The 27,601-nt window shown below is 42.5% G+C and overlaps 1 protein-coding gene across 1 annotated transcript in view; it reads left to right on the top strand.

Moving 5' to 3' along the window:
• Positions 1–27,320, top strand: part of CWF19L2 (CWF19 like cell cycle control factor 2) — a 78,603-nt gene extending 51,283 nt beyond the window's left edge. The window contains exons 14-18 of the mRNA XM_072134227.1: positions 4,533–4,649; positions 7,448–7,603; positions 12,576–12,656; positions 26,411–26,512; positions 27,057–27,320. Coding sequence (XP_071990328.1) covers positions 4,533–4,649; positions 7,448–7,603; positions 12,576–12,656; positions 26,411–26,512; positions 27,057–27,197 — 597 coding nt within the window. The 3' untranslated portion in view covers positions 27,198–27,320. The remainder of the gene's footprint in view (positions 1–4,532; positions 4,650–7,447; positions 7,604–12,575; positions 12,657–26,410; positions 26,513–27,056) is intronic.
• Positions 27,321–27,601: the final 281 nt, after the last annotated feature.

The following is a 27,601-nucleotide window of genomic DNA, read 5'->3' as shown; positions in this document are numbered from 1 at the left end:
GCCGAATCGTTCTTAAAGTAGTGGTTTCAAACTTGTGGGGTTTCCTGCAGTTCCAAAACTATAACTCATGTGTGAGCAGATGTGGCTACATTATGGCTTCCATCTCTGTCTGTAGTGAGAAACATCTGACCCACCCATTGCCTGTTAAGGACCTATCCTAAAAGTTTGGGGGAAAACATTGTTAAAACAACAATTTTGTCTGAAAATGACCTATTATTAAAATATGAATATATAAAAACATATTTGGCTGTTTTCACAATTCAATATGTACACTGGGTCCCTTATGACATTTTGTTGTAGGATCGGGCTGTTGGATTTATAACATAATCTCTGTTCTCCGTGAAGAACAGACATCCGAGAGGTTTGTCAGCATTTTCTTTTAACTTCCTCTCTCTTTACAGTACATACATGTGTATGCGGGATGTATGGGCAACTTTAGCTTAATTATGGTCTGACACTTCCTGTTCTATAGAAATCACTTCTCATTAATATTATTCTCATTACAGGAAGGGTCTCAATGATGGGCAACTCCTCTATTGTATAGCTGGAGGCAAATAACACTAGACCAATGACTGATCAGAAGTGATGGTCACAGCTTTAGCTTAACAATAGGCTCACACTTCCTGTTCTGTAGAAATCACTTCTCAGTAATACCATTATCATTAGAGGAAGGATCTCAATGATGGGTAACTCCTCTATTGTATAGCTGGAGACAAATAACACTGACTAGACCAAGGACCGATCAGAAGTGATGGTCACAGCTGACACTTCCTGTTCTTTAGAAATTACTTCTCAGGAATAATACTATTATCATTACAGGAAGGATCTCAATAATGGGCAACTCCTCTATTGTATAGCTGGAGGCAAATAACACTAGACCAACGACTGATCAGAAGTGATGGTCACAATAGGCTCATACTTCCTGTTCTCTAGAAATTACTTTATAGTCATACCATTTTCATTACAGGAAGGATCTCAATGATGTCTAACTCCTCTATTATATAGCTGGAGGCAAATAACACTAGACCAAGGACGATCAGAAGTGATGGTCACAGCTGACACTTCCTGTTCTTTAGAAATCACTTCTCAGTAATAATACCATTATCATTACCATTATCATTACAGGAAATATCTCAATGATGGGCAACACCTCTATTATATAGCTGGAGAGAAAAAAACACAAGACCATGTACTGATTAGAAGTGACAGTGACAGCACTTCTTGTTCTGTAGAGATCACTTATCAGTCAGAATTCTGTTATCGCAGGCAGAATCGCTATGTCAGGTTACACCTCTATAGCTGGAGGTAAATAACACAGGAACAATTACTGAATAGAAGCCACTAGGGGTTTTGTAGTAACATAGTCCAATTCTTGTGAATGTTGATGCCTGACAATCGGAAACAGGGAGACAAAGTGAGGAACTTTTTAAAAAAAAAAATTATCTTCCCTTGGACTCCCAAATGTTCGAGAAAAGAGAAGACGGATGTGTATCAGTTTCTGTTTTTAATCTGTAAGACAAAATATTAGTAATAAGGTCCCTTGAAAGCTGCCGATGGCTTTATCAGTCCAAACACATTTTGGAAATGATTCTCCTTTGATATGAGATAATAACAAGCATTAGGAGCCATGACTACTTATTCCAAAATAATTTCCATAGAGAGAGAACCGAGAGCCAAGCAGAAAGACTCTCTAAGCCGATTACTCGGGGTTATTGTCAAGGTGGAGGAGACAAGAGGGGTCAGATCACAGATAATTTAGTGTATGAGGACAGGATCAGCGTGTCATCCAGAAGCCCGGTGCGGCATGATTGAGTTTATTAGGAGATGGAAAGAGGATGATGGACGGGAAGCCATCTGGTAAAAATTCAGATGTAAGCGGTCAACAAGGGGACCCCATTAAGTCCTATCCAAGGGAAATTAATTCTTACTAATACATTTCCCACAAGTCCATGTAGCGCCTTCACGAAAAAAAACCTTAAAATGGCAACATCGATTGCTGCAAAGTTCGTCATCCGGAAGTCTCGTTTTACTGCTTTTTTTAACCAAAGGAATGAAAGATTTAGCAAGAGGCAAAAAAAATTCTAGGTATGACGCTACGTTCTCTCCATTCCAGCAGATTACAGCAAGATTACTCTGTAGCTCGGAGTCATGGGGTGAATCAGGTTAGCGGGAAATTGCTGGACAATGAAATTCAGCACTAGCAGCGTAACCAGTACGGGGGCATTGTGGGTATCGGCTTTGGCACGGGATGATGAAAACTGACACAGTGTTCAAGGGCTTGTACATAAATGACTGTTGCCGCAACAGCGTCGTGATAGATAGAATCTCAGCCCCGGAAAACGTCCCCTTTATAGAGTGAAGATAACAGTATATGTCAGGACCTGTCAGGGTTATTTGCTTATTATGTGTCACATAGGAGCCTTTGGTGAAACGAATCTAGCAAATCTTTGTGCTAAAAATATACCTCCGAGATGTCAGATTATTTGGGACTGGTTGCTTCGTTGTCTTTTAAAGAGTTAGTCTTGCTGAAAAATAAATGTTTGCAATTTTATAGATTTTCAGTCATAAATTTTTCTGTGTTTTAAAGGGTTTTGCCCATGAAAGAAATTTTTAGCCCCTTACTCTATTTTACTGTTTTATTGCAGTTTTAGCTCCTTTCACTTTTGGTGTAAAATTCCAGAGTGTGGGCGAGGACTCTCTCTAAGCAGACACGTGATGATCCCTCTGTGCGATTAGACACTATATGGGCACATTTACTTACCCATCCATGGAGTTCACAGGAAGTGCATTGTCTGACGATAATACACTGTGCCGCGATTCACTAAGATCATGCGCCCGATATCCTGCAGGTGTCGCTTCCCCGCTCAGGTCCGACGGAGTTCACCTTCTTTTTCCTAGTCCCAGTGCATTGTCTTGCGACACAATTTGAAACTTAAATCCTACGCTCAGTCCAAATCAGTCGGATCGTCCGCCGCCCGATTTCTGTCTCAAGGAAGCCAGCGCAGCTGCAACACAATGCGATCGCGTGCAACACAATCCCAGCGCAGACACCTGTAAAAGCCGTGCAAATCCCGAAAACGTCAGAAAGTCCGACGAAAGTGAGCAGCACGACTCTTGGTATATAAGCCCCTGTGTGCTGCCAATGTGCTTAGATTATCAGGGGACAAGGTTTATATACACTTTTATTTGGCTTCTGAACATTCACTAGTGTCTGATGCATAGAAAGAAAGATGAGACCGATCAGGGATGAGGGATGAGATCCATATAGCACACAATTACATTCTCAGCTCTGCTACATCTCAGCCACAACATACACTGTCAGATCTGCTGTGCTCCTCATCACATTCTGACAATAAACCTACCTAAGGCCATCATTGTACTTATTTCCTAGGCAAGTACCTATCACCAGATTCCTTTTGGCCTGTTTACTTATATTAAGATCTTGGACAAAGTCTCTCTGCGTAGTACATCCTGACTATTCTGGGGACCTGAGAGGAAAAGCTTCTTCTGCTAGCTGAAAAGGACCTTCTTCACATTCCCTACCAGCTATTATGGATATTGTGCAGGAGATTGGCCATGAGTTTTCTGACCATTAACTGGAGTAAAGCTTCTTTCACACAAATGTGTGCTACACGCAGGCAGGGACCTTGGTGTGGCAAACGTTTGGCTAAATAGGTAGAGGAATTCTTGCTTCTCCCCCTCCCCTCTCCATAGGGACATCTGGTGAATGGCCATACTTACGGGAAAAGATAGACCAGCGATGGTACGGTAAGGGGACACGTATGTGCTCACTGTAGTACAGCCGGGCGCCATAGGTGTCCCCACAACTCTCGTGTGAAAGTGCGCGGTTTCCTTTTGATGGCTCTAACACTGGGACAGATTATGTAGTTTAGGTACCGGCCGATTAAGGAATTTTCTTGTTTGGTTTTTTTGCCAACTTTTGTATACGTTACACAACTCCTCGGTTTGAATCCGGTGTTGTGTTTTATTCTATGGACCAAGGGGTTGTACCCTGTACGCTAATTTGCCAAGGGGCCCCACCGGGACTTGAGAGGCTGCATAGGGGCAGGGTGGATACACAGTTTGGCTACTTTCTGACTTTCCAGCATTTCCATGTTGGAGCCTTCCACCAGCTAAAAATGACATTCCTGGTGACAGGTGCACTTCAAATAAAGCACTAAAAAACTGTGGGTGTTTCCCCACGAAACAAGTTAGGCCCTATCCTGTGGAGAAGGCCTAACTTGCTGATCGGTGGGGTCTCAGTGAACAAGAACGAGAGGTCTGATGGGGTCCCAGGTACCTCCATTGTGACGAGGGGTCCGATGGTGGTAGCTGGGATCCCATTGGACCTCTCGTTCTTGCAGATTGTGAGGGTCTCACTGATGAGACCCTCACAGATCACAAGTAAGGCCCTAACCTGTGGATAGGGCCTAACTTGTTTCATGGGAAAACCCCTTTAAAGTCCTGAAGGCAGAGGTTAAGGGCATTGGTTTATTATTTTTCTTAATTACTTTTTCACTTTTTTTTTATAGGTTTATTTGTGCCTTCCCAACCACCTTTCGCTCACAGAGGGACATTGCCTGATCGTTCCTATACAACACTTCACAGCGGCGACATTGCTGGATGAAGACATATGGAATGAGATTCAGGTGATCTACTATTGTTGTCTGTAGCTGGTTAGAAATATTAAAGGAGTACATGGTAGAAACTGGAAAAATGAAACAAGAATAGTCCTTTTGAAGTTCCAGGTCCAGTAGAGATGACTCAATTCCTCACAGGACCTCATTACTTTGGCTCCAGCAAAGACTAGATTGCCAGTATGGGAATGGTGTACAAATGGATCATTTATTTATTCTCCTACTGTGTCCTACCCGAAATGCTGTATTTTAGTTGGATTACCACTCTACTGCTTTATTGTAATATCTATTGTATATACTCCCCATGTACATGTACCTGCACTGGGACAAGCCCTTCACTTGGCATAATATCGTTCAGCTTCCTATATGAAGACCTCTGGTGTGTGTACACCACTTTCCTTTCCTGTGCCACCCAACCTGTCCGTATATCAGCTTCTACACTTTTTGTACCGTACATACCACTCATTTTTGTATTTTTTTTTTGCTCCCAATCCCATGATGCCTCAAAACAGCATTACTTGACATTTAGAGACTGACCCATCTCAGCGAGAGGTGTACTGAGATTTTCACACCTGCCTATTTATAACTTTGTGTAGGGAACCTGTGTAATCATTATTAGCACCTATGCTTTTTAACCCACCACATCAATCTCATGATGCCTGAGCACAGCATCTCTGCCAGTGAGGGTGCAATGAGAATATTCTCTCCATTTACTGATTTATAACTACGTGATGGGAACCTGTATGGTTATTCTTAGTAGTTGTGCTGTTAGTTTCTCCTCCCCCATCAATCCCGTGATGCCTCAATTTAGCATTACTTGACCATTTCGAATTTGAACTATCTCTGCCATCATGGGGTGCACTGAGGTTATTATTTCTATATGCCTATTTATAACTTTGTGATAGGAATTTGTTTTTATTTTATTTGTAGCTGTGCTCATAGTTTCTGTCCCATGATACCTCAGCAAATTTAGAGACTGAACCATCTCTGCCAGTGAGTGGTGCACTGAGCATATTCTCTCCATTTAGTGATTTATAACTTGTCTAATTATTATAAGTAGCTCTGCTGGTAGTATCTTACCCCTACCCCTCCCCACACCATTTAATCCCATGATGCCTCAGCATAGCATCACTTGTACATTTAGAGACTGAACCATCTCTGCCAGTGAGGGGTGCACTGAGCATATTCTCTCCATTTAGCGATTTATAACTTGTCTAATTATTATAAGTAGCTCTGCTGGTAGTATCTTACCCCTACCCCTCCCCACACCATTTAATCCCATGATGCCTCAGCATAGCATCACTTGTACATTTAGACACTGAGCCTTCTCTGCCAGCGTGCAGAAACTTAAGTTTCAGCTGGTGTACCCCTTTAAGATGCGAGAGAACTGGTATGGAGCGTCGCGGCTTGAATCCGCTTACCTCCTCGCTACTGCTAATCACACACAGAGAACGCTCCCTGCATCACATATTAGGAGACCTGTGTGTCATCTAAACCACTCTACAAAATGAGAAAAGTTCAGTACAAGCTGACAAGGACATCACTTTTTTATGAATTCATAGCGACTTTTATGTTATCTGGGTTATTTTAGGAATATGTTAAATGTTTTTTTTGCAGCAGCCAGAATGTTAATGACTTCTCCCCAGCATGCGGTGTGTGTTTTTTAAATTCTTTTTTTACCTGTCAATTCTATTCGCTATTATTCTCTAGTGCAGTGATGGCGAACCTTCTAGAGAGCGAGTGCCCAAACTGCAACCAATATCCACTTATTTACCATGAAGTGCCAACGTGGCATTTTAAGCAGTAACTTATTGCTGCCTGTTCTTCCACATCTTTCAATCGTATCAACCACCTGAGGCTACCTATACAGTTGAAAGAAGGAACGCAAATGCAGACTCTGGTTGTAACTTTTCTACAGGGTCTCTCTGTGGATAAAGAATGGTGGGTCCAGTAGGATGGCCTCCAAAGATAATGCAGTTCTGTCAACACCTTTTCGCTTTTCCCGCAGTTCCAAACAGACAATGAAATGTTGCTTTAAAACAGCGCTGAGAGCAGCTTCTCTTAAGTTGCCTGGGACTGGAGGTGGATTAGGTCCTATTTGGTGAACTCAGCCTGGACCCATGGTCTGAGTGCCCAAAGAAATGGCTCTTGTGCCACCTCTGGCACCCGTGCCATAGGTTCGCCATCACTGCTCTAGGGTATACAGTTTCCTTCCGAACTGAAGGCAGAGGAGCGGAACAGTTGGCCCTTGTTTTTCGGTGGCCCTCGCAGAAGGCACTCTTCACTTTCCGTTCTATTAGTTACATAATGGCGCCATTATTTATGGTGAACACTTATCTTTAGTAATGTCTTCTGTATTTCCTAATATTCTGGAAACTGTATAGTCCAGGTAAGGATGGACCTTGTGGGAACCTGAGGAGGTTAGTAACAAGTAAGCCTCCCGTACCTCCATGCTTCCCCTTATCATACCAACTAAGCATCCCCAAGTTCTGAATAGCTAGATGGTAATAGGCTGCTCCCATAGACAGCTGATGGACACTTATCAACAAGACTCAATTATGATGATACTGTAGTACTATTATTTTTTGGGAATAAAAATACTCCCAATACGGTATTTTATACGCCAGTCTTCTTTCTCATTATGCCTTGCCCCGTTCTTAGTATTTGCTTTCCTACGAACCATCGTGATCTCCTTATTGTTCCATGTGTTCATCAGCATCTGTCCACAGCGTCTACTCCATACCCGTCCCCTGGATATTTTGGCTCCTCTGCCGGACTCCACTCACACTAATTTGACCCCTCTGTTCTAGATGTTCCGTAAAACACTGGTCAAGATGTTTGCCGATCAAGGACAGGACTGTGTCTTTTTGGAAACCAACATAAACTTGAAGAAACGTTTCCACCTGGTCTATGAATGTATTCCTCTACCGAAGGAAGTGGGGGATATGGCGCCCATTTATTTCAAGGTTTGTTTATTTCCGCTATTGGTGGGATGGATCTGAGCATTAGGGTGTTAGATGAAATTCTGAGGTCATTGTAGGTATAGGGTTTTGTCACTTTTTTTTTTTGTAAGTGCAAATTGATGGAGTTTTCCCTCAACGTACACATTTATCACCTGTTCACGAGATGTATGATGGTTGGGGGTCTATCAGTGGGGTACCCGATGGTGACCAAGCCCCATAGACTGCTCTTTCATTCAAAATTCTCCTGAACTGAAGACTTTGGACTCAAGGTTCAAGTAATTGGCGGTGGCTCAAGTGTTCAATCAGGAACTGATCAATCCTATGGGGTATAGATATTCAATTTTTCGGTGGGGGGGGGGAGGGGGTGGATTATTCTTTATTTACTTCGAACCTTAATTAAAGGAAAAAATGTTTAATTATAATCTTTTTGCAGTAAAGGGGTTGTACCGAGCTAGGAAATTATTGGCTGTACAGAGGATAGGGGATGACAAGGCGATTGTGAGGGTTTTACTGCTGGGACCTCCACCAATTGCCAGATTGGGACCTCTCCCGGCAATCCTGAGACCAGGGGACCCGTTTTCACTAATGGGTTGAGAGGGAGAACACGTGTGATCTGCCGCTCCACCCAGTAAAAAAGTGTCAGAAATTGCAGAGCACAGCGATCAGGTATCTCCTGCACCCACTTAGACAGTGAACTGATAGCCAAGCTTCCATTAGCAAGATCAGGAACTCCCAGCAATCCAGAGACCAGGGGTCCAGTTTTCACTAATGGGTGGAGCGGCAGGTAGCGCTTCCGACCTGCTATTCCATTCAATATCATGGGAGTGTTAGAAATTGCTGAGCATGGCGCTCAGCTATCTCTGGTACTCAGACCAAAGCATTGTGCGACACTCCCATTAGTGAGAACAAGATCTGGTTCTCGGATTGCTTGGGGTCCACTTCCTGTGACCAGCAGTTGGACCCTCACCAATCAGGGGAGAACTTGAGTACTTGGTAAAGCCCCTTTAAATTAAATTAGTTTTTGGTTCTTATATATATATATATATATATATATATATATAATTTTTTTTTTTTTTGCAACCACAAATAATAAACTCTTCTATTTTTATTTCATCCTAGTTTTCTTTATTACTTTGTCACATTTCAAAGCCTCCACGTTGGTTTTTTAATTTTATTTTTTTGTGAGGAAAAATAATTGAAAATATTTTGTTCCATTTCTGACTAATGCAACTTCCCGCATTCAGCCTAAAAAGTTCAAGTTTCCCCAGTACAGAATTTCTGCAGTAAATTGAAGTCTAGTAACAAGCGGAGTAAAGATCACATCTTTTCAAGCAGACAACAGCATCGGTGTACGGAAGGATTTCCTACACACTAGTAAAAAACTCATTATCCCGGATTTAGGGGAGGTTATTGCAGACATAAATCACACCTCAATGTATTCAGCAGCAAAGGTGAAGTACGTTGCAAATAGAACTCGGAATAAGCAATTGTCACCGTGCGTCCGGGAACACAGTCTCTGAAATGACACCAAGTCCGGGCGAGATTTCATTAGGCAAAAAGCAGCCGACTTAACATTTTTACTCCTGACACTTGCTGCACTCCGTGCCTGCTCTATCGCTGCCATGCGTGTTATTTTATAGACTACATATGAGATGTGTTCCATCCTGCCTGGTGTTATCCGTAATAGCCAGCATATGGATAAGGCACTTCATAGGGGACTATAAGGATTGTCGATAAATATGATGGAAAAATTATGGCTCAATAGATAACAGTAGCACCAAAGTCCGTAGGAGAGTGAGTTAAGTGAGGTTTGTGAAGTTTAAGGTCTCATCTATCTAGGAGGGTTGGAAGCGTAATGTGCTATGCTATTAATATGGTACTCCAGTCAGCACAAGGTGCTAGTTTCGCACATCAAACTCGCTCGTGGGCATCAAGCCTAAGTCGAACAGAGCATGAACCAAGGTACCTGATTTTACCCCAAATCCTGGGAAAGTTTACTGACCCAAGTATAAGCCTTAGGTGGGGAAATGTAGCAACTACACTTTAATAAAATGTCCAGGAGCTTTCCCTCATCAATGAAATGTCCTGTAGCAGCAGCCTCCACTCATTAATGAAATGTGTTGCAGCTTACCCTCGTTAATGAAATGTCCATTAGACTCCCCTCATTAATGAAAAGTCCAGAAGTAGCAGCAGCCTCGCCTCATTAATGAAATGGGCAGCAGCTGCCTCCCCTCATTATTGAAATGTCCAGCAACAGCCACCTCCCCTCATTATTGAAATGTCCATCAGCAGTCGCCTCCCCTCATTATTGAAATGTCCATCAGCAGTCGCCTCCCCTCATTATTGAAATGTCCATCAGCAGCCGCCTCCCCTCATTATTGAAATGTCCATCAGCAGCCGCCTCCCCTCATTATTGAAATGTCCATCAGCAGCCACCTCCCCTTATTATTGAAATGTCCATCAGCAGTCGCCTCCCCTCACTATTGAAATGTCCATCAGCAGTCGCCTCCCCTCATTATTGAAATGTCCATCAGCAGCCACCTCCCCTCATTATTGAAATGTCCATCAGCAGTCGCCTCCCCTCATTATTGAAATGTCCATCAGCAGCCACCTCCCCTTATTATTGAAATGTCCATCAGCAGTCGCCTCCCCTCACTATTGAAATGTCCATCAGCAGTCGCCTCCCCTCATTATTGAAATGTCCATCAGCAGCCACCTCCCCTCATTATTGAAATGTCCATCAGCAGCCGCCTCCCCTCATTATTGAAATGTCCATCAGCAGCCACCTCCCCTCATTATTGAAATGTCCAGCAGCAGCCCCCCCCCCCTCACTAATGAACTGGCCAGAAGCGGCAGCAGCCTCCCCTCATTAATGTAATGTCCAAAGCCACAGCAACCTCCCCTCATTAATGGAATGTCCAAAAGCCACAGCAACCTCCCCTCATTAATGTCCAGCAGGAGCAGCAGCCACCCCTCATTAATGTCCAGCAGGAGCAGCAGCCACCTCTTATTAATGAAATGTCCAGCAGCAGCAGCCTCCCCTCACTAATGAAATGGCCAACAGCAGCAGCCTCCCCTCACTAATGAAATGTCCATCAGCAGCCACCTCCCCTCATTATTGAAATGTCCATCAGCAGTCGCCTCCCCTCATTATTGAAATGTCCATCAGCAGTCGCCTCCCCTCATTATTGAAATGTCCATCAGCAGCCCCCTCCCCTCATTAATGAAATGTCCAGCAGCAGCCCCCCCCCCTCACTAATGAACTGGCCAGAAGCGGCAGCAGCCTCCCCTCATTAATGTAATGTCCAAAAGCCACAGCAGCCTCCTCTCATTAATGAAATGTCCAGAAGCAACAGCAGCCTCCCCTCATTAATGGAATGTCCAAAAGCCACAGCAGCCTCCCCTCATTAATGGAATGTCCAAAAGCCACAGCAGCCTCCCCTCATTAATGGAATGTCCAAAAGCCACAGCAACCTCCCCTCATTAATGGAATGTCCAAAAGCCACAGCAACCCCCCCTCATTAATGTCCAGCAGGAGCAGCAGCCACCCCTCATTAATGTCCAGCAGGAGCAGCAGCCACCTCTTATTAATGAAATGTCCAGCAGCAGCAGCCTCCCCTCACTAATGAAATGGCCAACAGCAGCAGCCTCCCCTCACTAATGAAATGGCCAACAGCAGCAGCCTCCCCTCACTAATGAAATGGCCAACAGCAGCAGCCTCCCCTCACTAATGAAATGGCCAACAGCAGCAGCCTCCCCTCACTAATGAAATGGCCAACAGCAGCAGCCTCCCCTCACTAATGAAATGGCCAACAGCAGCAGCCTCCCCTCACTAATGAAATGGCCAACAGCAGCAGCCTCCCCTCACTAATGAAATGGCCAACAGCAGCAGCCTCCCCTCACTAATGAAATGGCCAACAGCAGCAGCCTCCCCTCACTAATGAAATGGCCAACAGCAGCAGCCTCCCCTCACTAATGAAATGGCCAACAGCAGCAGCCTCCCCTCACTAATGAAATGGCCAACAGCAGCAGCCTCCCCTCACTAATGAAATGTCCAACAGCAGCAGCCTCCCCTCACTAATGAAATGTCCAACAGCAGCAGCCTCCCCTCACTAATGAAATGTCCAACAGCAGCAGCCTCCTCTCACTAATGCAATGTCCAGAAGCAGCAGCAGCAGCCTCCTCTCACTAATGCAATGTCCAGAAGCAGCAGCAGCCGCCTCCTCTCACTAATGCAATGTCCAGAAGCAGCAGCAGCCGCCTCCTCTCACTAATGCAATGTCCAGAAGCAGCGGCAGCCGCCTCCTCTCACTAATGCAATGTCCAGAAGCAGCGGCAGCCGCCTCCTCTCACTAATGCAATGTCCAGAAGCAGCAGCAGCCGCCTCCTCTCACTAATGCAATGTCCAGAAGCAGCAGCAGCCGCCTCCTCTCACTAATGCAATGTCCAGAAGCAGCAGCAGCAGCCTCCTCTCACTAATGCAATGTCCAGAAGCAGCAGCAGCCGCCTCCTCTCACTAATGCAATGTCCAGAAGCAGCAGCAGCCGCCTCCTCTCACTAATGAAATGTCCAGAAGCAGCAGCAGCAGCCTCCTCTCACTAATGAAATGTCCAGAAGCAGCAGCAGCCTCCCCTCACTAATGAAATGTCCAGAAGCCTGCATTGGACAAGAAACAGACGGCATACAGATGTCTATGAAAGTCTGCTTGTGAGAAAAAAAATATGCCTGCACATATGTCACACCTGTGAAAAATAGTCCCATAGGAATTAATGGGTCAGGATCAAAAAACTGATAGCATACGGGCCTAAAAAAATGTCCGTCTGAATGAGCCTTTGCAATGCAGAATCCTTACAGGGAAACAATGGAGCACACAGAATTTATATTTTTCATACTGAGGTCACTTCTTTTGCACTGTGTTTTTTATTTTTGTTTGAAGTCTGCATATGGATGACTGAGGTTTCTGTTTTTGGTACAGAAAGCAATTATGGAATCTGATGAGGAGTGGTCCATGAATAAGAAGCTGATAGACCTCTCCACAAAGGACGTCCGCCGATCTGTAAGTACTGTAGTTTTCTGGTTGTATTACTTTTCTCTCCCTCAGTTATGTCTCCAGTTGACGATACTACGGGCAGAACTTCTGACTTACAATCGATCCTTTATATTCTGTTCCATAGAAATGTCGAATGAATTTTTTTTGAAGGTTTTTTTTTCTATTTTAGTAAAAGACATAGGGAAATGTTTTGAGATATTGATTTTTCTTTTGTTCACACTGGTTTCAGACATTTATTTGAATTGTTTAGAGATTGGGTTATTTTATTAAAAAAACCCTAATCCTGCAATACACTTTGTTACTACTTTATTATTTATGTTTATGGATGTCATGTTAAAAAATTAGGAAAAATTTTAGAGGTTGAGAATACTCAGCCCCCTGTATATATAATATTAGTGTCAAACATTTTGGATGTTTTTTGGACCCTGGTTTTATAACTACCTTCACCTTGCCAATAAATAGTACAACCCCCCTAGTTGTAGGGCCACACGTCAATTACAAGGGCTGAAACATTGATGGTTACACCCAAGCAGCTTTAGAAGATTGGTAGATTTTGGCCCAAATACACACCCCCTAGGATTAGATTTGAATGTATTGTTGAATCTTTCTTTATACAACCTCAAAAGGGAAGTTAATTCCTTAAAGGGGTTTGGTCAGGCGTTACAAAAAATGTATAGCAGGCCCGGAGTTGCCATAAAAGCAATGAAAAGGGAACCTGTCCTCAGGTTTAACCTAATGGCAGGCTAATGCCTGTTAAACCTAATGGCAGGTTCTCAGAGAATTCTTCTTACTTTTTAAGTTTTTATTATATAAATTCATAGCTTATATCTTTATTAAATTAATTTATAAAAGTAACCTGCAATTTGCCAGCAGACTCTGCTCCCTCATTTCCTCTCCCCCAGGAATGTTTTCTCTTCAGCCAAGTCAATGTGTGACTCTGCCAGCGTCTCTCTGCACTCTCATTTCTAAGGGAGGGCAGAATGAGGGAGCTGAGAGAGACGTTGGGTGAGTCATATAGTGACATGGGTTAACAGAAACATTCCTGAGGGAGGGGGGATGAGGGAGCTGAGAGAGACATCGGCTGAGTCACATAGTGACATGGGTTAACAGAAACATTCCTGAGGGAGGGGGGATGAGGGAGCTGAGAGAGAGACGTTGGCTGAGTCACATAGTGACATGGGTTAACAGAAACATTCCTGAGGGAGGGGGGATGAGGGAGCTGAGAGAGACATTGGCTGAGTCACATAGTGACATGGGTTAACAGAAATATTCCTGAGGGAGGGGGGATGAGGGAGCTGAGAGATGTTGGCTCAGTCGCATAGTGACAGGGCTGAAGAGAAACATTCCTGAGAGAGGGGGGGGATGAGGGAGCTGAGAGATGTTGGCTCAGTCGCATAGTGACAGGGCTGAAGAGAAACATTCCTGAGGGAGGGGGGGGATGAGGGAACTGAGAGATGTTGGCAGAGTCACATAGTGGCATGGCTGAAGAGAAAACACACCTCTTGTGGCTCAATGGGTCTCGTGGAAAGGTGCCAGCTACTTTTATTTTTATAAATTGATTTAAAAGCGCTACTGTGGGAACTTTTCATTAGGTTTAGTGGTAAAAATGTGATGACAGGTTCCCTAACACAGAGATCGCTGTGATGTGATGTTTACATACTTCCATTGTCTAAGAATTTAGTACTACATACTTGTCCATAAGGACACCCTTCCTTTAGTCAGCAATTCACCTCCCAGGGTGAAGGATCTCACATGTATGAGATGAGATGACAGGACAAAGTAACCCATGGACGTCCTAGGAGATGTCTTCTACATTGTGCTGGTTTGGATATCTGCATGTGATGCGAATAGCTCTGCTACATCTACTTGTGTGTCTCGTAATGTAATTTATGTGCGGCATTAATAAATATGCGCAGTATGCTCTAATTTTTATCACATTAATTATGCCGGGAGCGAAAATCATTTCAGTGAATTTTCTTCTGTCCCAAGAGTCAGCGAGTAGTTTCTGTAAAATTGACTGTGAATACTTAATATGCAGGATCTATCACTGATCTGTCTGCTGCTTCTTCTGCCCAAAGGGGGGAATTATCAGGGCACAGAAGCCCTGAAATCACAAATGAGAGCTGCTTGCTGGCACTTGCTGTTATTTTCCCCTTTCCCCTTTCCACCTCCTCCACACAAGGCGTGCGGTTATATTTTTACACTAGGTAGGACCTAACATAGAAATATATGCTGGGCATACACCTGCCGGATACATCCAAGGCCCCCATAGAGTGTATGGGCGATATTTATTAAAAATGTCCGAAGTAAAATTGCTCTGGTTGCCCATGAAAACCAATCAGAGTTCAGCTCTCATTTTTCCACAGCTGTTTATAAAATTAAATCTGAGCACTGATTGGTTTGGGCAACTAGAACAGTTTTACCTCAGAAAATTTTAATAAATATCGCCCATACACTCTATGGGGAGGGGGGGTGGGGTTTACCCGGCCTTGGATGTATCCGGTAGGTCCAGAAGCCGACACTTCTGATAAATCTTGTGTGTGTGTGTGTATATTCTCAACATTTTAATGTGATCTATCTAATATCTCTCTATTATCCATCTACCATTTGGAACCAGAAATTTTCATACAAAATTATTACCAACATTCTTTTATATTTGTCAAAAGCCAGAATAAAGAGAGAGAAATGTTTAAGGCATTTTTATTACTTTTGGCCAAGTCAAAAGTTTCCATACATTTGTATTGTATTTGGTACCATTGTCCTTATACTGTATGACTTAGGTCATACGTTTTGGTTATCCTTCCACAAGCTCCTCACAATAGTTGGTAGGAATTTGGGCCTATTCCTCCTGACAGAACTGGTGTAGCTGAGCCATGTTCGTAGCCTCCTTGGTAGCTTTCCCCATAAATGTGCAATAGGATTGAGATCAAGGCTTTGTGATGGCCACTCCAGAACATTGACTTTGTTATCCTTTAGCCGATTTTGTAACCAGTTTAGCAGTAATCGGATCATTGTCCATTTGCGCCCAAGTTTATCTTCCTGGCTGATGTCTTGAGATGTTGCTTTAGTATTGCCACATAATGTTCTTTCCTCATGAGGCATCTATTTTGTGAAGTGATCCAGTTAACACCGTGTGTCAGTCGGGATGGAGTTCTCAGTATTGCAAGCTTCTCCCTTAGTTCTCCAATCATGCCGATGGTCATTATGGCCAAACAATTAAATTTTAGTTTTGTCAGAACATCTCCAAAATTTAACGTCTTTATTCCTGTGCCTTTGCAAACAATAATCCGTCTGTTTTATGTTTCTTTCGGAGTAATGGTTTCTTCCTGGAAGAGTGGCCTTTCACCACATGTTGATACAGAACTAGTTTCACTGCGGGTAATGACACACTCTTACCAGCTTCGGCCAGCCTCTTCACAAGGTCTTCCTCTTTTGTTCTTGGGTTGATGTGCACATTTTGGACCAAAGTACATTCATTTCTGGGAAACGGAACCCGTCTCTTTCCTGAGCAGTATGATGGCTGGACATTCCCATCTTTGTTTGTACTTTTGTATGATTGGTTGTTCAGTTCAACCGATTGCATAAGTCTAGTTCATCCATGGATGCAAGTCCACAATTTTCTCCCTGATATTTTAGCTGATTTCTTTACTTTCCCTTGATGTTACACAAAGAAGCAGTGCGTTTCAGGTGTGCCTTCAAATACATACACAGGTGCATCTATAACTCAGATGTCAATCGTCATCATATGGGCTGTCCAAAATTGTTTAAGGGCAAAGTACTCTTGGTCTATGTCATATTTTGACTTTTCAGAAAGTCATAACTATGCATTAAATTATCTAATTATTCTGGCTCAAGTATAAGCCGAGGCTCCAAATTTTATCACAAAAACCTGGGAAAACCTATTGACTCAAGTATAAGCCGAGGGTGGGAAATGCATTGGTCACAGCCTCCCCAGTATATAGCCTGCCGGACCCTGCCCCATAGTATATAGCCAGCACCTGCCCCCCTAGTATATAGCCTGCCAGCCCATATCTCCCAGTATATAGCCAGCCCCCTACCCCAGTATATACCCAGCAGCGGGGGAAGCCAGAAAGGTGATATATTTTTTTTTACTCGAGTATAAGCCGAGTTTGGGATTTCAGCACATTTTTTGTGCTGAAAAACTAGGTTTATACTCGAGTATATATGGTAAATAATTTTGGTAATCCAAATTTACCTAAAATGAGAGGATTATTCTGATTTCCAGTTCAGATAGTGAGAAAAATATGCATGTATGTCTTTTTATATAGTGTATGGAAATTTCCGGTTTTAACTGTCTCTGCATTTTGGTAATACTGCACAGTAACACGTGTATTTACACTGCTATGATTTTCGTGCTGTACCTGTTCCAAATTGTCCTATATCTGTGATTACTTCGAATTCCAATTTATATGAAATTTGCACAGTAGAGTTTAATTCTCTCCCAGTTTCTCTGATGAGATTATATCAGATCTGATCATTTTCGGGGACAGATTAGGGTGTTATTCAGTAATGTTATCACTCATGTACATAGGCCACTGTGTAATCTGACCTTAATGCCACGACATTCATCTGTGGTAGCTGCCCAGCTTGCTCTATCTCCTCCTGCCCGTTCTACCTGGTGACAGCACCGTGTAGCGCACAGTGACATTCTGAATGTCAGATTTAATGTCAGCAAAGTCTAACAAAGACACAATTGCAGACTTTAATCTCTTTTTTTTTTTTTTTTTTAATTTTTTTTTAAGAACCGTTATTATGTGAACGAGTCTTTTATTTTTTTTTTACTGAGCAATTTTAATTTGTTTTTGTAAATTGCTGATAATTTTATCAATCGTTTGCTTATAACATTGTTTTCTACTTTTTTGTAGACACTGTAGTATATAGATAGTTTTTTTTTTTTTTAAACGGTCCAAACCGTTAAAGTAGGTCCATAGGCTGTTAAAGGGAACCTGTCAGCAGAAGTTGACTTAATAAACCACTTCCAGTATGTTGTCAAGCAGCTAAGTACTTCCAGATTGTGCTTCTTTCATGGGCCAGTGTGGTGGCCTCATCCAGAAAATCAACTTTAAAGTGAGATTTAAATTGGTTGTATAAAGTCAAGGAGGCGGAGATTTTAACACTGAAATGAAGCTCTTTCATCCTCAGAAAGCCCCTTCATTGTAATTGATGATCCTGCATCCAGAGACCTCACTAATCAGATCTCCTGAAGTCCAATTAATGATATTAATCACAGAGGGCGAGGCATTCATAGTTCCCCACCTTGACTTCAGTGCTAAACTCTCCTCCTCCTTGACTTTATACAACCAATTTACCTCTCACTTCAAAGTTGATTTTCAAGATGATGCATCATACAGGACCATGAAAGAAACAAAAACTAGAAGGTTTTACGCTCCCTGGCAATATTGTGTTAGTGGTTTATTAGGCCAATTGCTGATGACAGGTTCCCTTTAAAGGGTCCTGTTATGGGAAGAGAAGGGGGGGGGGAGCATTGCTTTATAACGACTTCCACTAGGGGAGATCACTGCATACGGTTGTCACAGTAGTACTGTATACCATATATTCTTCCAATTAGCTCCACCTTGTGATGCTTGTTTGTGGCAGGAATTACATAATTGGTCAAGTCTTAAGATATAATAAAGTTAAAGGAAATTTTACTGCTGGGTAAATAGGGCTACAGCTATTCACTGTGCTGTTTGGTGACATGGTATGGACCACACTCAACATGGACAAGAGAAGGCGAAGGAAAGAGTCGTCTCCGGAGCTTAGAAAAAACACATATTATTTAGAAATTTTTGATTTATGGGAATATAGCCAACCTCCCTGGACTTGGGCGCATGAGGGAAATTGATGACAAATCAAAGAGACAAATAATACAAATGGTAACGAGAGTCGCTGTAAAAATTGTTTCTCCAGCTCACCTAATTTGCTCTCAGCATGGATGTAAAGTCATCCAGCAGAACCTAATATTGACATCAAAGAAAAAGGATTGAATCCTCCAGCTCTGTAAAAAAAAAAACAGCTTGCTCCTTTATTAATCCATTTGTAAATACAGAAAACACATCAAGTAAAAAGAAACCAAAGAGCCCGAAAAATTTTCTTAAGAGGTGAACTTCAAGCTCAAGGAACATCAGCGTCAGATCGCACCATCCGTTGTTATTTGAGCCAAAGTGGACTTTATGGGAGACGACCAAGGAGGAAGTCGTTGCTGTTGCAGCTGTTACCAGATGCAGAGGCATCATGGTATTATTAGGGAAGCATTTAGTGATTGGCTTACAATGATATAAGTGAAAGTTGTCACGTTTCATGGACACAAAGTAGACGTTCTCCTGCATAATACGTTAATGCTCATCTGTAGGATTTGGACACATATCAAGTTTTAATTGGTGATGAGTCATTTTTAGATGAAGAGAATGGCTCCTGACACTCTGAGATGATTCGTTTTGTGCATTTCCTCTTCCCAATTTCTTCCCTCCTATATATTGAAGCTCATGACTGTTTGCTACATAAACAGAAGATTTATCAATGCTGTCATAGAGACGGGCCTTTGGCGCCATGTAAAATTGGCATTAATGGGAGTGATGTCTGCTACTTAATTTTGCACATCACACAGCGTTTGATAAATGTCTCTAGTACTAATGAATATTCTGAGGGAAGCGTAAGCTGTGTGCCAGCTCCGTACATTAGCCACGCTTTGAGGAGACTAAAGTACGATTCTAATGAAAAAAAATGTAATCTAAAGGAAATCAACCAGTTGTAAAAACACAACACAAAACAAAACAAGAAATACTCACCTGCGCTCCTCTTCATCTTGATCCCGGTGCATTCTTGACACTCCGTGCTGTGCAAATAAATTGGGACAAAGCAAAACAACACGTTTTTGAATATTTAATAATAAAATGTTATAATGCACTGTTACATACTCATTTTGTTAAGAAATATGACCTCCTTTAGCAGATGAGATTTAGCGGAGCAGATGAGATTTTCAGTGCGTTTTGGCATTGCTTCTACCGCACTACTATGGCACAGTTTATCATGTGTTCCTTGGTTATACAGTCCATTTTGCCAAGAAGTCTCTTCACAATGCTCCACACACTTTTCTATAGGATTTAAAGGGGTTTTCCCACCAAAGAAAATTCTCATATTTCTGTCCCCTAGTGATGTTAACACAATAAAGGTCATTTTAAACCCTTACTTTCCAATTTTACTCGGTTTTATTGCTGTTTTAGCTCCGATCACTCCCTCGGCTGCTCAATACAAAATGCCTCTAAGCCAGGGGTCCCCAAACTTTTTACATAGGGGGCCGTTCACTGTCCCTCTCTGACTGTTGGAGGGCCGGACTGAACTTTAACCCTTTCACGACCCGTGACGTAATAGCACGTCACGGGTCGGCCGCGGGTGCATGGAGAGGGCTCACGCGCTGAGCCCTCTCCATAGCCGGTAAGTCTTTGCTGCATATTGCAGCAAAGGCTTACCGGTAACACCCGCGATCGGTGCTAGCACCGATCGCGGGTGTTTTCACCTCGATCGCTGCCGGCAATGCTGCCGGCGGCTTCAAAAGCATGGCGGCGCGTGGGCGCCGCCATCTTTTCTGGGATCGCCGCTCCCCGTGACGTCATCGGGGAGCGGCGATCCGTCGCCATGGTAACCTCGGGTCTCGCGAAGACCCGAGGCTACTTCTGGTTAACCCATGCATTACAATGTGCTATCAGCACATTGTAATGTATGAGGAGTAAAATCCCCATATACTGCCATACTGTAGTATGGCAGTATATGATAGGATCGTGCAGACCCCCTAGGGTTAAAGTACCCTAGGGAGTCTGAAAAGTACTAAAAATAAAAATAAAAAAAAGTTAAAAGAAAAAAAATTATAATAAAAAACCCTAAAAACTCAAATCACCCCCCTTTCCCTAGAACTGATATAAATATAAATAAACAGTAAAAATCATAAACACATTAGGTATCGCCGCGTCCGAAAATGCCCGATCTATCAAAATATGATAACGGTTTTTCACTGTGTTTAATCCCGTAACGGAAAATCGCGCCCAAATTCGAAAATGGCACTTTTTTTGTCATTTAAAAAAATTAAAAAATTCTATAAAAAGTGATCACAAGGTCGTACAGTCCTAAAATTGATAACATTGTAAACATCATCAAAATCCGCAAAAAACGACACCACTCACAGCTCAGTACACCAAAGTATAAAAAAGTTATTAGCGCCAGAAGATGGCAAAATCCCCAAAAAATTTTTTGTACAGGAGGTTTTAATTTTTTTAAATGTATGAAAACATTATAAAACCTATACAAATTTGGTATCCCCGTAATCGTACCGACCCAAAGAATAAAGTAGACATGTCATTTGGGGCGCACAGTGAAATCCGTAACATCCAAGCCCACAAGAAGGCGGCACAAATGCGTTTTTTTACCAATTTCACTGCATTTGGAATTTTTTTCCCGCTTCCTAGTACACGGCATGGAATATTCAATACCATCTCTATGAAGTGCAATTTGTTACGCAGAAAATAAGCCGTCACACAGCTCTGTACATGGAAAAATAAAAAAGTTATGGATTTTTGATCATGGGGAGTAAAAAATGAAAATGAAAAAACAAAAAAGGGCCAGGTCCTGAAAGGGTTAAAATAAAAAAAAAATATAAGAGATTCCTTGAAAACACAGCGCTAGCTGTACATGTGACAGCATCCGTAATACCCCTTTGTGAACTATTTTATTTATTGGCCAAATTAATGAATCAATTGGGTCAATTAATTATTAAATATGCTGCTCCCCCCCCCATTAATTACTAGACTGCCCCTCATAATTAATTATTTCCTATGCTGCCCCTCATAATTAATTATTCCCTATGCTGCCTCTCATAATTAATTATATCTTATGCTGCCCCTTATGAGGGGCAGCATAGGAAATAATTAATTATGAGGGGCAGCATAGGAAATAATTAATTATGAGGGGCAGCATAGGAAATAATTAATTATGAGGGGCAGCATAGGAAATAATTAATTATGAGGGGCAGCATAGGAATGAATTAATTATGAGGGGCAGCATAGGAAAGAATTAATTATGAGGGGCAGCATAGGAAATAATTTATTATAATTAATTATTCACTATGCTGCCCCTCATAAATAATTATTCCCTATGCTGCCCCTCCATTATTATTTTCTTTAATGGCCCCATAATTCATTACTTTGTATATTGGGGTCGCCACACTCTTTCTACTGCTGTTTTTTTTTTTTTTTAAATTTTTTAAAACCTGTACTTACCTCTGGCTCCCACGTCTTCTTTCTTCTTCCTGCGGCCGGGCAGAAAGGGGTGAGCGGCCGCGTGATGACGTAATCACACGGCCACGCATCCAAGTTCAAGGAGCGATGTGCGCCGGGGTTGTCTTCTGGCCACATCGCTCCAGTTATAGTGCTCGAGCGGCCGTTTCCGGCCGCATCGGGCACTATACAGTGACAGGCAGGAGCTTCCTGTCCGGACGGACGGAGGCCCCTCCCCAACCGACGAAGCCCGCGGCCTAATCATTGACACTATTGATTGTGTCAATGATTATTCTATCCGGGGACCGGATAGAAACGGTACGCGGGCCGCAGTTTGGGGACCCCTGCTCTAAGCAGACACATTATGACACATCTAGTAATGTGGTGACATTATTAAGGTACAGGTGTATATACACTTTCATCTGGCTTCTGACATTGTACCAACATACTGACACATAGAGAGAGAGATGAGACAGATCAGAGATGCATGACATGAGAGAGATTCCAGCCTCTCTCTCTCTCTGCTCACGATCTCTTGGTAGGATGTGAATCTGTGAGTGTCTCTGAGCTCCGTGCAGGGGGCGTGGCTGCAGCTACACAGCATACAGACACAGAAATCTCATCTGCACAATATCATCCAAGATGACGGCCACCCAACCCCCAAATCAGAAGTTATAGGGTTGTGTCTAGAATGTGTTTTTTTGTTGGTACATATAAGAAACTTATCTTCGTGGGAATACCCCTTTAATTATGGGGAATTGCCAGTCTACAATTTTTACTTTTTATTTTCTTCCAGGATTTTCTTCACACACCTGGAATTGTGGCATGGAGAAAAATCTTATTGTCCTTTCAAATCATGAATGGCACATTAAAACATTTTAAAATGTCTATGTATTTTGCTGAATTCGTCATACCATCAACAGGAAATAAGATCCCTTGTACCATCAGCTGTAAAAATGCCACCAAACATCTGTTTTTGAGGGTGTTTTACAGTTTGTTGAATATGATCAACTCGCAATGGCTCATTTGTGCTTCTTCTAAAAACACTTCCTTTTTTTTTTCTTAGTCAGGACCTGTATGTTCATTAACCCCTTACTGACGTGTGACGGACTACTACGTCGCATGCGGGTGTATAAAAAAGGTAAAAGATTGAAGTATACATGTCATTTGGGGAGCACAGTGAAAGCGGTAAAAACCCAGCCCACAAGAATACTGCGCAACTGCAGTTTTTAATCATTTTCACTGCTTTTGGAATTTTTTCCCGCTTCCCAGTAAACAACATGAAATATTAAGTACAGTTACTATAAAGTGCAATTTGTTATGAAAAAAAACGAGTCGGCATATAGCTCTTTACATGGAAAAATAATAAAAAGTTTGGGATTTTTGAAAGTGAGGAGTGAAAAATGGAAACGCAAAAATGTAAAAGGGTCTCGGCGTTAAGAGTAATAATTCTAGACCTCTTCTGTGGAGTAATTTCCATTTTTCCAGGTAAAAATCACACAGAGTAAAAATACACTAAAACCACTCCTCACAGAAACAAGCTCTCAACTGAAGCGGAGGGGGCAGTTAGCTGTTATTTTCTGACTAAAACCAGTCAAAACACATTGGGGGTCATTTACTAAGGGCCCGATTCGCGTTTTCCCGACGTGTTACCCGAATATTTCCAATTTGCTCAGATTTTCCCTGTATTGCCCCGGGATTTTGGCGCACGGGATCGGATTGTGGCGCATCGGCGCCGGCATGCACGCGGCGGAAATCGGGGGGGCGTGGCCGAGCGTAAAACCTGACGGATTCGGAAAAACCTACGCATTTAAAACAATAAAAGTGTCGCTTGGGTCGCGCTTACCTTCACTTGGTCCGGCCCGGTGAACTTGAGTGCATTCAGATGCTTTTCAGCGCAGCAGCGCCACCTCGTGGACGTCGGAGGAACTACCTTGATGAATCCTGGCCGGACCCGAATCCACCGCAGAGAACGCGCCGCTGGATCGCGAACGGACCGGGTAAGTAAATCTCCCCATTTTGTTACTCAAGGTTGTACACTCACACCTGTTCAAAGAAGTTAGAACTGGTTTGAATCACTGACTGGTAACCAACTTAAGATTTTACTTAATGCTTTGTCCCAATTAATTTGCACAGCAAAAAAGTAGAAAATAAACTTCTAATTAGCTGCCTGGAGCACTCGGACAAGATGTCCGACGCTACGTGCTGCTAATTATGCACGTCCTTGTTCCTTCCAAGAGGGGGAGATGACATCACACCAATCGCGTAACATAATTTCACTCACCAATGCTCACAGCTTGGTAGCACAGCTAGTTGCATTCACTGCAAAGGCCTAAACATGATGTAAGGGGAAGTAAAGTTGGACTTGTAGCCATTTTGTCACTACTGGCCCATGTAAACAGAGCAAGTGACCTTCTCCTAAAGCATTAATTATTTGTTTAAAGGAAATCTACTGTCAAAATCAAGCTTGATAAACCAGGGACACTTACTGATAGATCCAGGCACTGTGACTGTGGTAATCTTCTTATATTTGTTATCCATGACCGCCTTACTTCTAAAATCAACTTTTATAATTATGCTTATGAGCCAGAAGAGCTCTGGTGGGTGTTACCGAAAGAGCCCATCAGTGCTCTGGCTTCACAGTTAGTCTCGCCTTCCCTCTCCCTCAGTAATTCCCCCTTCCTCTCTCTGCTGTATAATGATGGTATCAACAAACAGTGGGAGGGTGAAGTGCTCCTCAAGTGTAACAGCCTGTCAGTCTGAAGCACAGAGGGGCTCTGGTAACACCTTAGAGCCCATCTGGCTCACTCGAAAAAGAGAACGAGGAAGTGAGTATAAAGGTTTTTTTGTTGTTGTTTTTTTTTAAAAATAATAATCACACAATTTTAGAGACTTGTACACCGATCCATGGGGACCTGTGGGTAGTTTAGGGTCTCAAATCGCCATGACAGATTCCCTCAGTCATTTAATTCCTAACTCCACGCTTGCTGTACCATTACTTCCTTTTACCATTACTTCCTGTACCAGTACTTCCTGTACCAGTACTTCCTGGAGTTGCGGTCACCCAGACAAGAAGTCATTGCTAGGCAACAACCAGTATACACTGCTATCTTGCAGGTGTGTATGTATGTATGTATGTATGTATGTATATATCTGCAGAGTTATGGAATACTTACTAAACTAGAAGCCTGACTTTTAGCTTGTTTTTAATGTAACTAAACCAAAAGGAGTTTTAGGTTGAAATATCTTATATGATCAAAAGGATGTATTTATAAATCTTACTAGCAAATGTCGTCGGCACCGAAGGTCCTTTCTCAGGTCTCTACTTTGATCTCTCTTCTTTCCACTATAAATAACATAAAATGAGCAGATCCAATGTGGCTTATTAAAGGAGAGGGTGAAGATTCCCCAGCGCCGGATGGAATCGAGCTTCCTTATTTATTTATTCCCGACCTGAGATAAGAGACCTCTTCACCTTTTGGTTGACACCATATGGATTTTCTATCTTCCATTCGCATGTCATCAGACATTCGTTCCATACAGACTCTGTCTAATACAGTTCTGAAATGAAAGCCGGATTTGCAGATGTGACAGCTCGGGGTGTGTAAGATGATTTAACCAGGCTACTTTGTGTCTTGATCTGACTGACTCTTCATTTTACTTTTCTTAGAGGGGACCTGACACTAAATGACCTGTGGCTGGTTTAGAACGCTAGGGTGGGAACGCTAAAACAACTATCCAAAAGGATAGTGTATTTAATATCACTGACCAGTTCTTCTGAAAGGGGTTGGCCTTAATAATAATTCAGGAAGTGATTCAGCAGTCCTGCAACTTACTTTTGTGCTCTCGGTAAGTTCTCTGTGGATCTTTTGTTTACATGTCTGAGCACTGATGAATAGGAGAAGCTGTAGCAGGAGATTATGCATCATCCTGCTCCCTCCCCTTTCCCTGTGGGAGACAACAGAGAGAAAGACACAGTGGGAATTTCCATGAGACCGGACAGGAAGCTGTGTATATACATAGGGCAGAGTGATGAGAACAGGGAAAGGCTGAAGCACTCAATGTAGACATAGGTAGAGACATGTCATATATAATACATTTTGTGAACACTGACCAACCCCTTTAATGTTTATCCGGATTTCTTTTAGTTATGGTAGTAACTTTTAGCCCTACCACTAGCCACTTGACAAATGTTTTGAGATTTCACTGGCAACTGTCACAAGAAATGTGTAATTCTTCATTTCTCCTGTGGGGGCAGTGCTGATAATAATAGTACTTGTTTCCCCACAATCCATAACAGATCAATAGACATCCCAGAAGCAGCCCTTATCTGTGAGTAAGTCTTTAAACCAAATGGACATCCACAATTCATATTTATTTGTCTATGAAACCAGATATGTGACCTCTGATTTCTCTTTCAAACTCCCATAATGCATTACTCTATGATCCAAATGTATGTCATTTTTATTCTAGGTTCCCAAGGGCTTGCCTTATTTCTCTGTGGATTTCGGACTTCAAGGAGGCTTCGCTCACATTATTGAGGATCATCATAAGTTCCCACATTACTTTGGCAAGGTATCCTATGTTCTCACAGGGCCTCTTTACCATTGGTTTCTGTTGTGGCTTAATGCCTTGTTTTTGATGTGGTTAATAAAACATGTACTTTTGTTTTCCACAGAATATGTGTTTGGGGTTTATGCCCCAAAGGTATGGCAGTGCTGCCCTTCCCATGCCCCACAATTGCCCAACTTTGAACTAAACAAAAACAAAATTTTGTTAAACTTTTCATGTAGACCTCAATGCCCTTATGTTGGTGCATGCACAGTGAACCTCTCCTGGCCTTCGGTACACGTGCAATGTGCTCCCAAAGCCAAGACATGTGCAACCAGATTTACTTTACATGTACAAAGTTTTGGTAAATCTTGAGATGATGCTTATAGCTCTACGGGACATAATGCTAACCATAGGGGATTGTTTTGGGAATTGACTGAAGCTTGGCACAAGACTTATGCCATGGCACGAGAAGGGGCAGCAGTGTCGTGTACCTGACCGGTTCCCTATACCATAGACATCCCCTTTCCAGTAGAGAAGCTTAGTGATGAGATGTTATGTCTTGTAGGAAATCATCGGTGGCATGCTGGATCTGGAGCCCAGGGTCTGGAGGAAAGCCGTGCGTGAGAATTTTGACGACCAGAGAAAGAAGGTTCTACAGTTTGCCCAATGGTGGAAGCCCTTCGATTTCACAAAGACAAAGGAGTAACGTCTGTGTAATAACTATATACTGTACACATTCTGGGGGTGTGGTGCTACTCAACATCTTTTAAATGTGACCTAAACTAAAAAGAACTTTTAACTTTTTTAAAAATAAATATTGTAAAGGAAAGGTTTGAGAGAATAGGTCATTGTATTAATACTTGTAATATTTGTTGATTTTTGGGAGTTTTTCTTTGGGGGGGGGGTGGCAACAAGGAATATTTATTATGTCATGGAAGTGTCCAACTGGTGGGACCTCCCAAGCTCACAAAATGGAAGAGGCCATGAAGACATTACTGTATGTACACCTCCTCCGTCATAACCACTCCCAGATCAGTGGTTGGGGGAACGCAAGGCATCAGGACACCGAATGTCACAGAAAATCCCAAGTCCTATTAAGGAGTTTTACTT

This window comes from Engystomops pustulosus, chromosome 2 (genome assembly GCF_040894005.1).
Source record: "Engystomops pustulosus chromosome 2, aEngPut4.maternal, whole genome shotgun sequence".
Classification (NCBI taxonomy): domain Eukaryota; kingdom Metazoa; phylum Chordata; class Amphibia; order Anura; family Leptodactylidae; genus Engystomops; species Engystomops pustulosus.
Note: the sequence above shows the minus strand (reverse complement) of the source record. Positions and strands in the feature narration are given on the sequence as shown.